This window comes from Cetorhinus maximus, chromosome 5 (assembly GCF_964194155.1).
Source record: "Cetorhinus maximus chromosome 5, sCetMax3.hap1.1, whole genome shotgun sequence".
In the NCBI taxonomy this organism is placed as follows: domain Eukaryota; kingdom Metazoa; phylum Chordata; class Chondrichthyes; order Lamniformes; family Cetorhinidae; genus Cetorhinus; species Cetorhinus maximus.
Genome location: NC_135883.1, coordinates 123,164,849 through 123,178,550, shown reverse-complemented (window position 1 = coordinate 123,178,550; position 13,702 = coordinate 123,164,849). Strand labels below are relative to the sequence as shown.

Here is a 13,702-nt window from a genome sequence, read left to right as displayed (position 1 = left end):
TTTTAGGCAGTAGATGTTGTGGATTTGTGAAGCCTTGGTGAGTTGCTGGAGTGCATCTTGTAGGCAGTACATACTGTAGCCATGGTGCAGAGGGAGAGGGAGAGAATGTTTCAAGTGGTTGATGGGATGCGGGTTGCTTTGTCCTGGATGGTGTCGAGCTTCTTGTTGGAGCTGCACCCATCCAGGTAAGTGGAGAGTATTCCATCACACTCCTGACTTGTGCCTTGTAGACCACAGTATTTATATGGTTAGTCCAGTTATGTTTCTGGTCAATGGTAACCTCCCCACCCTCCCCCCACCCCCTCCCCCCCACCAAGATGTTGATAGTGGGGGATTCAGCAATGGTAATGCCATTGAATATCGAGTAGAGGTAGTTAAACTCTTGTTAGAGATGGTCATTACCTGGCCCTCGTGTGATGCGAATGTTACTTGTCATTTTAAGGCTAGTCCAGGACTTGCTGCATGAGGGCACACAGACTGCTTCATTATCTAGGAGTTGTGAATGCAATTTAACACTGCAATCATCCGTGAGCATCCCCATTTCTGACGAAGGGAAGATCATTGATGAAGCAGCCGAAGGTGGCTGGGCCGAGGACACTACCCTGAGGAACTCCTGCAGTGATGTCTTTGGGTTGAGATGATTGATCTCCAACAACCACAGCCATCTTCCTTTGTATAAAGTATAACTCCAGCCAATATAGATCTTTGCCTCATTCCCAACAATTTAGCTGGTTGTTATCCTCCATGCTTGACAACCTATTAGGCAAAGGCTTTTTCTTGCACATTTCTATTGGCAGTGAGTGCAAAATTTGCAGCCAGTAGCCAAAGGGCTGCTTGTGTTATACAAATCTAGACATCTTACTCGGGAAGCTCTGTCATCTTGAGTTTGAGCTTACAGAAGGTGGTATTAGAAAGAGAAAATGAGTCTTGTTTGTTTTATGCATGAAGGAGTATAAATACCACTGTTCCACTGTGTTACTGTTCATCGATCTATGTTCTATAAATAATACCATTTATTTAGCCAGAGCCTTTCTGCAGTCTACAATTGAGATAGATGGGAGCATTGTTGTGGAATGCAACTTTTATTCTGCCTGATTTCTGGGTAAATGATATTGCAACCCAGGATTTGTGACAAAGAATGCACACCAGCTGCTGGAAATGTCTCATTTTGCAGGTGTAAGGAGTAAGAGTTCTCTGTTACAACCCATGAGCCGTGATATTGTATCCCTTGATATCGGGCAAATAAAGGTGCATGTTGGATTAGGGGGAGTGGCTGTTGACCTAAGAGGAATATTTAATGACCGAACGATGTGATATGCGCCATGTGGGAAAATGTGCCTAGGCATGTTATCACGTCATCATGGGTAGCGCTCCCATCGTGCTGAGGTGCCAAGCTGTCTTGTTTTTGTTATTTTAAATTCGTATTAATTTGCTTGTATTGTATATAGTTTAGAATTTTCTTTGTATTTACAGCTGCATCTTGTATACATTTTTAAAATCCTGCCATATTGACATCAAGGCATTTTGCGTATCAAGATGTAACGAATGTTAATTGTCCACCTGAAGAACAATTGTAAAAGTGAAAAGTTTTCACCCCTTATCGGTGAATTCATTACAATTATGCAATGATTGATATGCTGCATTGGTAATGCTTTAACTTGTAATGGTAAGTGTTCCATTTTAATGTCCCACAAGCTAAATACGCCTATTCTTCAATTTGTATTTTTATTTCTGCAGGAGTTGCTTATATTGAGGCTTTCACTGAAAATGGCTATGTGGATGGACTGTGCAAAAAGCTGACATAACTATGTGGATCCCTTTGCAGTTTTGTGAATATTCTGTGCTGCTGCTTTTGCTGTTACTTGAACCAGATTTTATTTTTATTTCTAGGCATTTGTTACAGTGGTTAGTGCTGCAGAGGAGAAGGACCCAGACAAAATGAGTAACGGACAGGTGGATGAAGTTCTGCAGTATCCTTTCTGTACATATACATGCCAGTCGATTCTATTAGTAACCTGCAGTGGCAAAGGCAGTTTTACATTAAATATGTCGTATAGATGTATAAATAAAATCTTGTGTATTGTGAACACTTCCTGTTGCTCTTTAGCCATCACTCTTCAGATGGTGCAATAAATTACATTTTAGTGCATCCTCTGGCTCAGGCAACTCAATGGGAGATTGAAAATGGTACTATATATACATGCAGATGTTACAACCTACTCATCATTTTTTCTAACACACACAAAGCAATGCCTGTTGTGCCTGTTCATTTCTACCTAACCATGAAGTAGTCGGGCAGGATTAGCTTCTCTTAAGAGATGAGCACAAAATCCCCCTCAACACTTTCCATCTCCACAGTCCCTTGACCAGACAAGTAAACACAGTGCCATTGGAACCTATGTTTACTTAATAACAATTAGATTTATGAAGTTAAAGAGTCAAAGCCCTTCCATACAAGACTACTATATTTGTATATTACGTGGTATCATGTTCCTGTCTTTGTCAGACAGTGAATATCAGCCAATTTCTTATGAGCGTCTCCATAATATGCTATACAAATATATTGTATTGGCACTGCACATAAAAGTCAAGTTTTGTTGCAAAGTAATCTTAAAATGCTATGTGCTGTAGACTGAAACTATTATATTCCAAGCTGCAAATTTTCTGCATAAATGATAATGACACTCAGTGAGTCACTAAAAATGGGAAAGAACACCGACATTCATTGCTGGTGCTTTTGGCTTGAAGCCTAAAATCATTTCCCATTCTGAAAACTCCCATTACCAAACATGTCCATTTCTTTATTGACACTTGCCTGATCCAGCTTTCGGTATCGGTGTCGCAAACAACAAAAGAGTCTTGTTTATAAAAATGCCTGAGTATAAAAAAGTGAGTTCCAACACAATCCTTATATTACTTGATAACAGAGTGGAGAGTAGAATTAGAAGTTGTTTTTATTTTTTAAAAATCCATTGTTACCCCTGTCCACTCTTCTTCCCCCACCCACAGTTTAGAATTGATGAAAATTATTCAAGAATATTTCCACCTGCCTATGCCTGCGCATGATGACTGAGATGGTCTGCTGATTGCTTGAAAGACCTAGTAACAATGCACTACAAAAGGGACCATCAGGCATGATTTTGTTGGGGAGGTGCTAGAGTTTGTTTTTAAAATGCTGCTTGCTTCAGATCTTTACACTGAAACTAACTAGTGATCTAGAATCCCTAAAACCATATATGCAGTTCAAATGAATTGCCCCCAATGTTAAAACTTCTCTTCAATTTTTTTTTATATAATATTTTATCTATTATTTAATATTGTGACTAGCTTTTGTTTTGAAGTAATGACTGACTATTTTTCACCTTTTCAATAAGTTGCCTAGATGTGAGTATGAATCACTTCTTATCATTGTAAAACCTCCTGTTGATTAAGTCAGACAGGCTATTAACAAGAACAGGAACATAGACTGAGACATTGGAGGAGGGAAAAAGGCAAGCCAAACTTAGAGAATCAGATATAGACAGGGCACCATGAATTGCGATACACAGGGTGATTGTATGACATTGCAGAACTGCTGGCACATTGCCTCACTGCTTGTTTGTCTCAATTTGCTGCATAACAGGTATAGCTCACCATCTTTGTGCCTATTATCCATACGATCCTCAGATTCTCGCAGTATTTCAGGAACTATTCACAGCCAAGTCTGATCCTGCCCATCCATGCACTTCCTGTCTGATAATTTTGGGATGCGAAGAGTTGAGTGGGATTTTTCTTTTACATGCTCTCTTACCCAGGAACTCTTGAGGCTAATTATAGCACCCTACCACTGCCGCAGTGCAATGGGCTATAAAGCACTGATCAGGAATTGAACTAGTGCCCTTGGATGCTATAGCTCAGTACACACCATGTGGTGGTGCATTTACTCAGAGCTGCCCAAGGAGCTTATATTTTTTAATGGAGATTGGGGAAAATAATTTGCAGATCAATTTCAATTCATGAGAAAGATCCCATTACAAAAACAGCCATGCTCTCATTCAAAAAGAATTAATACTTTTCCTGTTGTCAACAGTTGTAGCTATCATCAGCACTTTATTAATGAGTGGGTCAGAATTGTATGGTTTCATTGATCAGTTGAATAGTTTAGATCTCTGATACTGCAAAAAGCCTATGAAGCATGGAATTGTCCCAATGTTTAGGCACTAATACTCACTCAACAAATACCTCCAAAAACAGATTAACTTTTTCAGTTGTTATGATCTGGAATGCGTTACCTGAAAAAAGTGTTGGAAGCAAATCCAATGGTAACTTTCAAATGGGAATTGAATGTATCCTTGAAGAGGAAAAATTTGCAGGGCTAAGGGGAAAGAGCAGGTAATGAGATTAATCGGATAATTCTTTCAAAGAGCCGATACAGGCATGATGGGCCAAATGGCCTCTTTCTGTAGGATTGAGTGATTCAATAAAGTGTGCCACAAAAATGAAGGAATGGACATGGGAAGGAAAGTATTTTGTGATAGGAAATGTCATAATTTGCTGAAAGTGTTAAATGGCACTGTCGGAACTGTTTTCCTTGACTAACTTTATCAGTGCTCGTTTTATTCGAGCTGTTTCTGAGCTGGAGTTCTTGGGCTTTATTAAACCAACCAAACAGAAGACTGATCATGTAGCAAGGCTAACGTGGGGTGGCCTCTGATCACAACCTCAAAAGCCTTGAAATATCATCCTCCCTGTTTCATTAGATATTTTGTGCTAGAACTGGAGAATGTGATCCTGAATAAACATATTGGTAGCATGTGTGCTACAGCACAATGTGATCATTTTACATTGACTGATAAAATGCCTATTTCAGATGCATTGTTGGACTTTATAAAGACATTGATCTTTACCTTAGCAGTCAATGAGTGGGCATGCAGTCAAATTCTTACCAGACCAAAATACTCTTTGGTCAGTTGCAAAAGATCTGTGACAATAACCTAGTTTGATTTGCTGCATAATATTTTCTTCCTACTATTTGAGAAAGTCCTCTGCTTCCCACCTCTGCCAAAACACCCAACTGAGACTAGCAACCAGTGAATCATGGACACATGCCCTTAACCCTGCACACCTGTGGAGCTTGTGATGCCAGGAGCAGAAAAAGAAGATCGACCTGTTTCAAGCAACAAATATGAATTTTATTAGCTTTCAGTAATTATGGGTTCTAAACTATTGTTATATAAGTGAAATTTATTTCTCTTTAAAACGAAAAGTATTGTTTCATGGATGTTATTGTCTGAAACTCATCCACTATTCGAAGGTAACAAAGAGTAAAACGAATATCTGATGCTTAAGCAAAACCTTAGTTTTACTCTTTCTTAAAACTACCTTAGTTTTGCTTGACAGCTTTTATTTTGAAAACTTAATTTAGAAACATAGAAATCTATACTAGTCTGCACAACCTAGATTACAATGCATTACTAAATTAGAATTATCAATAGACAGTAACACCATGCAATGATTTACCTGAAAGAGGTGAAGTTTATCTGCACGAGTCCCTTTGTAGGAATTCATCTTGGTCGGTAGCGAATTGGCAGTCCGTCTTGCAAGCAATAGAGCAGAAAGTTGGGCAGTGTGTGAAAGCGGCCAGCTGTGGCTTTGTCGGAGGCACTCTCACCTCTGATCCAGAAGGTTGTAGGTTCAAGTCCCACACTAGAGACTTGAGCACCGTGCTGTCTTTCAGATGAAATGCTAAACCAGGGCCCCATCTACTCTCTCAGGTGGATGTAAAATATTCCACGATGCTATTTTGTCCTGGCCAGTATTTATCCCTCAATCAACATCACAAACAAATTATTAGGTCAGTATCACATTGCTGCTATGTACAAATTAGCTGCTGTGTTTTCTACAACAGTTCAAAAATACTTCACTGGCTGTAAAGAAAGCACTTTGGAACATTGAGTGGTCAGGAAAGGCACTGTCTGAATGTCAGTCTTCTAATAAAAGTCTGTGCAATGAGGCTCTGAATGCATTACAGTGCTTGGTTTTTAAACAAGTGTTCCCATTTCAACTTTATGGGCAGAATTTTCCATAAATGAGATTAAGTGCAGCAGCGGGCTGTTTTGGCAGTGTGCACCCTGCTGTCTGGAATGGCAGGATCCCGCACCCAATTCTGCGCTTGGAGCCTCATTTAATTATGCAAAGGTACGTATCGGTCTGAATCACCTGGCAAGTCGGGAGTCGATTCCTGCGGCTGCTGTCAGCTGTCGGGTTTGAAGGTCCAGGCGCCATATTTAAAGGCCAGTTGAACATACAATCTCACTCCCTTCAGCCCACCAGAGATGTCTGACAGCCACAAGAGGAAGGCCGGGAGCCTGAAGAAGAAGGCAGCACCCACTTCACACGCCAGGCCCTCTAGGCTTTGATCAGAGGGGTGCAGGCACACAGGCAGCTGCTCTATCCCAGTGATGGCTGCAGGAAGCACAGCAGCCTCACCTCTCCAGCCTGGGAGGCAGTCGTGGAGCAGGTCAGTGAGGCTGGCACCCACGCCCGAAGTGCCAGCCAGTGCAGGAAGAGGATGAATGATCTCATCCGCTTCGCCAGGGTAAGTCATCCTTCAACTCCCTCCAATATCAAACTCTGATCATGGTATCATGCACTCAAATGGCTACTCTCTTCAAGGATCTCACATAACCATTAGCAGGGGACACACATCAACACTTACTCTCACCGAGACGTTCAAATCACCACCATCCCATCTATCATGTTACTCACACTCCATCCTCTGGCCCTTCTGGGGATGATTTAACACACACACAGAGAACATGTATCTCACCCAAGCTCTGCTCCATCCCTTCTCATCACATGCCTGCCTTTCTTCTTCATACAGGCCAAGCTGGAGCACAACAGATTTGAGAGCACAGACCGGGGGAGGGGCTGCCGACATCATTGCCCTCGCTGAGATTGAGGAGGCTGCAGCCAAGCTGGCTGGGGAGGACAGGGATCACTCCTGTGGGGAAGGGGAGATCGGCCTCTCCCACCAACCCAGTACGGATCACAGCTCCATCACCTCATCAAATCCTGACATTCACAGTGAGTCACGTGCAGTCTTATCTAGCTCAGGGTCAACTGAAGATCTATTTTCTAGGCACCAGCAGATTGAGGCCAGCAAATCAGTGGAGCACCAGTGCGATCCCCTGGACTTCATCCGAAGAAGAAGCTCTGGAAGAACCGTCACGGCGCTCGCGCACACCCTCCACCAACTCAGAAACATGTCAATGGGCACAGCTGAAGGTTAGGCTCGGACTCACTTTCTGGAGAACACCTCACTGACACATCCTGCAGCAGTGAAAGGCAGGGGCAGCCCAGGTTGGAGGGCTGCTGGAGACCAGCTACACGCTCAGCCTGAGTCAGATGATGAGCCTCTTGAAGCAGCCGCCAAATCAATGCTGGAGATGCAACGACAGGTGGCGGAGCATCAGCCAGAGATTTAGCAGACTAGAGCGAACGATGGAGGAGTCCGTCCATGTTCTGTCTGATGTCGTGGCTCCAACATTAAGTGCCTCGAGGTCACCAGGGGAAGGCTGGCAACCAACACGGAGACCTTGGTTCAGCAGCTCTTGATGGATTTGTGCTTGGCCCTGCACTCCATGGCCACACACCCTGGTGGGCACCATCAAGATGTAGGTGACATGGGGACAAGGCACCTTGACCCCTCTCCAGGTGCACCCATCTCCTGCAGGAGTCAAGGCAGGACCTGAGATGGTGGTGAAGCTGGTGAATCTTGCAGCCTGGCAGAATGGCCTTCCTGTAAAGGGCATCTGTGACCTCCTTTATGCATCGACATGTTGCGGTCTGAGATGCCGCACAGGTCCCCTGTTGATCCTTGGAAAGAACCAGAGGCAAAGAAATTTAGCACTGCACTGGCAGGTGATACCCTCCAACTCCATGTGGTGTCAGGTCTTCACAAAGAATGTGGCATATATGATGTACCAGAGCTTGGGACAAGCACAGACGATAACAGCATTGCCCTTCGCTTATTTGTAAATGGGAGACTCTTCTATGATAAATCCTAAGTTTGGTGAGTTGCCCTGGTTGTCTGGCTCTCTCCTCCTGACCTTTCTGTTCATGCTCTGGCTCCACTTGACCATGTCCCTCCTGCTGGAGCTGAGCGCGGCATCACCTCTCCCTCCTTTGCCTCTTCCATTGCATTAGAACCCTGACAAAGGCAGCAATGAGCCCTGTTTTTGCCTTCTCTCTGAAAGGAAACATTGAAGACATTAATGATTCATGGGGCAAGAAAGTGAAGCTCAGAAGATGACACATTTAGAAACTGTAAGGGGTCCATAGTTTTTCCTGCCCTACTTGCATGGTGACTGATGCCACCTTGTCCCTGAGACACTAGCACACACATCGAGGTGACCAAGATGGCACCTTAGACATATAACATCTTGAGCCCCGAGTGACCCAACCTAGATCTGTGCTCCATATATTCAAGGCTGAGATAGACAGATTTTTGATCAGTAAGGGAATCAAGGGTTATGGGGAAAAGGCAGGAAAGTGGAGTTGAGGATTATCGGATCAGCCATAATCTCAGTGAATGGCGGAGCAGCCTTGATGGGCCGAATGACCTATTTCTGCTCCCACATCTTATGGTCAATCTCTGATGTGGCATATTAATGACCAATTAGTTGCTCATGGTCAATGAGTGACAATTCTGATGAACACGTAACAGGCCTTCATTGATGGAATGCCATATATGATACAGCTGTGCCTCCTTCACTATTGCCTGCATTCCCAAATTTTACATTCCTATGTGTTACCCTTGAGCTACAATGACTGTGATGTGAAGCCACTGAGTTCTGAGTAGCCCTTTAACAGTGCTAATGAAGCCATTGGCTTTCAGTGGCTTTCATCGTAAGGAGGTATTCCTCCCTTCTTTCTAAGCACTCCTGCAGCAACAAGCAATTAGAGGGCGACCCCAGAAAGGCCCCCCTGTGTTCACCCTTACCCCTCACCTCCATTCCACTGCCTTCCTTCCCCCTTGCTCCCTTCATGTTCATCAACCCCATCCTCGCCTCACAGTTCACCCACGATTGAATTGCTAGTCTCTGAAAGTGGAGGCCAGCATGAGTACCATAGCACAGTGGTGTTCCACAGGACAATGTAGGCAAAGAGCAGGAGCAGACCAACCCTACAGCCCCAGCAGAGTGGCATTCATCGCAACAAGACCGGTGCAGTGCTATGTCTGGTAGGCTATGAATGTTCCAGTCACCTCGAAGTTACCAGTGGACTGAGCTCCGACTTGTGCACGCCACCCCTTTTCAAACGGATTTGAGGCCGACGTGAATTCCCGCTGGCGTGACGGACGATTGGAAGGCATGGCAAGATTCCAGCGAGCTGCTGTTTTAATGAGCATTCATGAGATGTTAATGAATGCAAATGGGGTTCAACACAACTAGTCGGCAGGATAACCGACCCACCATAAACACACCATCGGAAGAATTGCAACCTATTTTTACAACGGCGGATTTGCAATTTTTTGCCTGCCACTGGATTGTCCGGCCCCGCCCACCACAAAACCTGCCGCGGGCGGGATGGGAGAATTCCGCCCAAGAAGTGAACTTTACATGATCATGAGAGGGAAAAAAAGACACATCTTTTATAAATGGTAAACATGGAATGCATTTTACATACATCACTGACGAGACCATGCAGTCGTTTAGGATTGTAGCAAACGGGAGGGAGGTAGGATTTCAGGAGATCTTGATGATAGAAAGGAAGTTAGCAAGAGGGAGCTGCTCAAGAAGAGAATTCCAGAGGATAGAGGTATAGTGGCTGAAAGAACAGCAAAGTGGCTGGCGGAGAATTGGGCATAATACTCCAGCTGAGGCCTTACTAGTGTCTTATATAAATTCATATTAACCTCCTTGCTCTTGCACTCTAGCCTAGGATACCGTATGCTTTGTTAACCACTCTCTCAACCTGTCCTGCCACCTTCAATGACATGCACATATACACCCAGGTCCTTCTGCTTCTAAACCCCCTTCAGAGTGGTATCCTTTATTTTATATAATCTCTCCATGTTTTCCTACCAAAATAATTACCACATTCCTCCACATTGAACTTAATCTGCCACTTGTCTGCCCATTCCACCAGTTTATCTATGTTCTTTTGAAGTTCTACACCATAGTCCTCACAGTTCACAATATTTCCAAGTTTTGTGCCATCCACAAGAACAAGGGCAGCAAACACATGGGAACACCACCACCTGTAAGTTCTCCTCCAAGCCACAAAACATCCTGGCTTGGAATTATATCACCATTACTTCTCTGTCGCCGAGTGCAAATCATGGAACTTCAATTCCTAACAGCATTATGGGTGTACCCACACCACATTTTGTTTTTAGTTCATTCGTCAGATGTGGGCATCACTGGCCAGGCCAGCATTTATTGCCATCGCTAGTTGCCCTTGAGAAGGTGGTGATGAGCTGCCTTCTTGAACCGCTGCAGTCCATGTGGTGTAAGTACACCCACAGTGCTGTTAGGAAGGGAGTTCCAGGATTTTGACCCAGTGACAGTGAAAGAACGGTAATATATTTCCAAGTCAGGATGGTGAGTGGCATGGAGGGGAACTTCCAGGTGGTGGTGTCCCCATGTGTCTGCTGCCCTTGTCCTTCTATGTGGTAGAGGTCGCAGATTTGGAAGCTGCTGTCCAACTTGGTGCATTGCTGCAGTGCATCTTGTAGATGGTACACACCTGCTGCCACTGTTCGTCGGTGGTTGAGAGAGAGAATGCTTTTTTTATATTGTGGTAGATGGGGTGCCAGTCAAGTGGGCTGCTTTGTCCTGGTTGGTGTCGAGCTTCTTGAGTGCTGTTGGAGGCAAGTGGAGAGTATTCCATTATGCGCCTGACTTGTGCCTTGTAGATGATGGACAGGTTTTGGGGAGTCAGGGAGTAAGTTACTTGCCGCAGAATTCCCAGCATCTAACCTGCTCTTGTAGCCACAGTATTTCTATGGCTGGTCCAGTTCATTTTCTGGTCAATGGTAACCCCAGGATGCTGATAGATGGGGATTCAACGATGGTAATGTTGTTGAATGTCAAGGGGAGATGGTCATTGTCTGGTACTTGTGTGGCGTAAATGTTACTTGCCACTTATCAGCCCAAGCCTGAACATTGTCCAGGTCTTGCTGTATTTGGATATGGACTGCTTCAGTATCTGAGGAGTTGTGAATGGCGCTGAACATTGTGCAATCAACTGGAAACATTCCCACTTTTGACCTTATGATGGACGGAAGATCATTAATGAAGAAGCTGAAGATGGGTGGGCCTAGGACATTACTCTGAGGAGCTCCTGCAGCGATGTCCTAGGGCTGAGATGATTGACCACATTCATCTTCCTTTGTGCTAGGTATGACTCCAACCAACGGAGAGATTTCCCCCTGATTCTCATTGACTCCAGTTTTGCTAGGGCTCCTTGATGCCACACTCGGTCAAATGCTGCCTTGGTGTCAAGAGCAGTCACTCTCACCTCACTTCTGGAGTTCAGCTCTTTTGTCCATGTTTGAACCTAGGCTGCAATAAGGGCAGGAGCTGAATAGCCCTGGTGGAATGCAAACTAAGCATCAGTGAGCAGGTTATTGCTAAACAAGTGCCGCTTGTTAGCACTGTTGATGACACCTTCCATCACTTTACTGATAATCGAGAGTAGACTGATGGGGCGGTAATTGGCTGGGGTGGTAATTGGCTGGGGTGCTTTTGTCCTGCTTTTGTGGACAACATACCTGGACAATTTTCCACATAGCTGAGTAGATGCCAGTGTTGTAGCTGTACTGGAACACTTTGGCTAAGGGCACGGCAAATTCTGAAACACAAGTCCTCTGTACTATTGCCAAAATGTTGTCAGCACCCATAGCCTTTGCAGTTTCCTCAGCCGTTTCTTGATATCATGTGGAGTGTATCGAATTGGCTGCAGACTGTGATGCCAGGGACCTCCAAGGCGGTCGAAATGGATCATCTGCTCGGCACGTCTGGCTGAGGATGGTTGCAAAAGCTTCAGCCTTGTCTTTTGTGATGTGCTACGCTCCTCCATCATTGAGGATGCGGAAACTTGTGGAGCCTCCACCTCCAGTGAGTTGTTTAATTGTCCACCACCATTCACGACTGGATGTGGCAGGACTGCAGAGCTTAGATCAGATCTGTTGGTTGTGGGATCACTTAGCTCTGTCTATCATTGTTGTAGCTTCGCCAGGTTGATACCTCATTTTTAGGTATGCCTGGTACTGCTACTGGCATGCCCTCCTGCACTCTTCCTTAAACCAGGGTTGATCCCCAGCTTGATGGTAATGGTAGAGTGGTCTAGCAGCTATGTCCTTTAAGACTCAGCCAGCTCGGTCAGTAGTCCCCCACCCAGAGTACATTCTGTGGCCTTGCCACCCTCAGTGCTTCCTCCAAGTGGTGTTCAACATGGAAGAGTACAGATTCATCAGCTGAGGGAGGGCAATACGTGGTAATCAGCAGGAGGTTTCCTTGCCCATGTTTGACCTGATGCCATGAGACTTCATGAGGTCCAGAGTCAATGGTGAGGAGTCACCAGGACCAATGGTGAGGAGACAATGGAGTCAACCCCAGAGCAACTCCCTCCTGACTGTATAGCACTGTGCCGCCACCTCTGCTGGGTCTGTCTTATCAGAGGGACAGGACATACCCAGGGGTGGTGATATCTGGGAGAGTGTCTGTAAGGTATGATTCTGCGAGTCTGTTGCTCGACTATTCTGTAGGACAGCTCTCCCAATTTTGGCACAGACCCCCAGATGTTAGTAAGGAGGACTTTGCAGAGTCGACAGGGCTGTGTGTGCGCCACCATTCACAGTGCCTAGCTGAATGGCAGGTGGTCCATACAGTTTCATTCCTTATTGACTTGTTTTTAGCAGTTTGATACATCTGAGTGGCTTGCTAGGCCATTTAAGAATCAACCACACTGCTGTGGGTCTGGAGTCACATGTAGGCCAGACTAGGTAACGACAGCAGATTTCCTTCCCTGAAGGGTATTAGTGAACCAGATGGAGTTTTAACAATTGACAATGGTTCTGTGGTCACCAGATTTATTAATTGAATTTAAGCTGCTGTGGTGAGATTTCAACCTGTATTCCCCAGAGCATTAACCTGGGCCTCTGGATTACTAGTCCCATGATATTACCACTACACCACTGCCTCTCCCAGAATGACAAAATGAAGCATTTTTGCCTACAACATATTATGGTACAATTTTCTTTTTTTTTTAAAGCCATGCTACATATAGGGTTAAAAAAGACTTTACTCAAAAAGTAGTCAAACTTGTTTTAGTACACAATAGGCCCAGACAGGAAAGGTTTTGCCTGATCAGCTATCCAAGGTAGGGGCCAAGACATTAAATTAAAATGCAAGCATCTTGTGGCCTGTGTGTGTGGATATGGTTGCCAATTCTTTTTGACTTTTGAGGTGAAAATTTAAATTTCTTGCAGCCAAATTTTGAAAATATTTCTCAGCCAGTTTTGTTGTGGATGATCAGCAACAAAACAAAATATATACATAGGTTAAAATTTAGGGTCCAGTTTAAATTGCAGACTAGCAAAGCAGATCTGGCTGCCATTTTCCATTTTCTGAGGAGGGACAGATTAATCTTTAACAAATAATAATGCAGAGTTCTGTTTTTTGCTAGTGTTTGTGTATCACTTGCAGTTCAATAA

The 13,702-nt window shown here is 44.4% G+C and overlaps 1 protein-coding gene across 4 annotated transcripts in view; it reads left to right on the top strand.

Moving 5' to 3' along the window:
- The window catches only part of orc3 (origin recognition complex, subunit 3), an 85,695-nt gene extending 80,810 nt beyond the window's left edge, over positions 1-4,885 (top strand). For all 4 annotated transcript variants that reach the window (XM_078542431.1, XM_078542430.1, XM_078542429.1 and 1 more), the window contains 2 exons: positions 1,891-1,970; positions 4,588-4,885. In XM_078542431.1, coding sequence (XP_078398557.1) covers positions 1,891-1,970; positions 4,588-4,693 — 186 coding nt within the window. In that variant the 3' untranslated portion in view covers positions 4,694-4,885. The remainder of the gene's footprint in view (positions 1-1,890; positions 1,971-4,587) is intronic.
- The last annotated feature ends 8,817 nt before the right edge of the window (positions 4,886-13,702 follow it).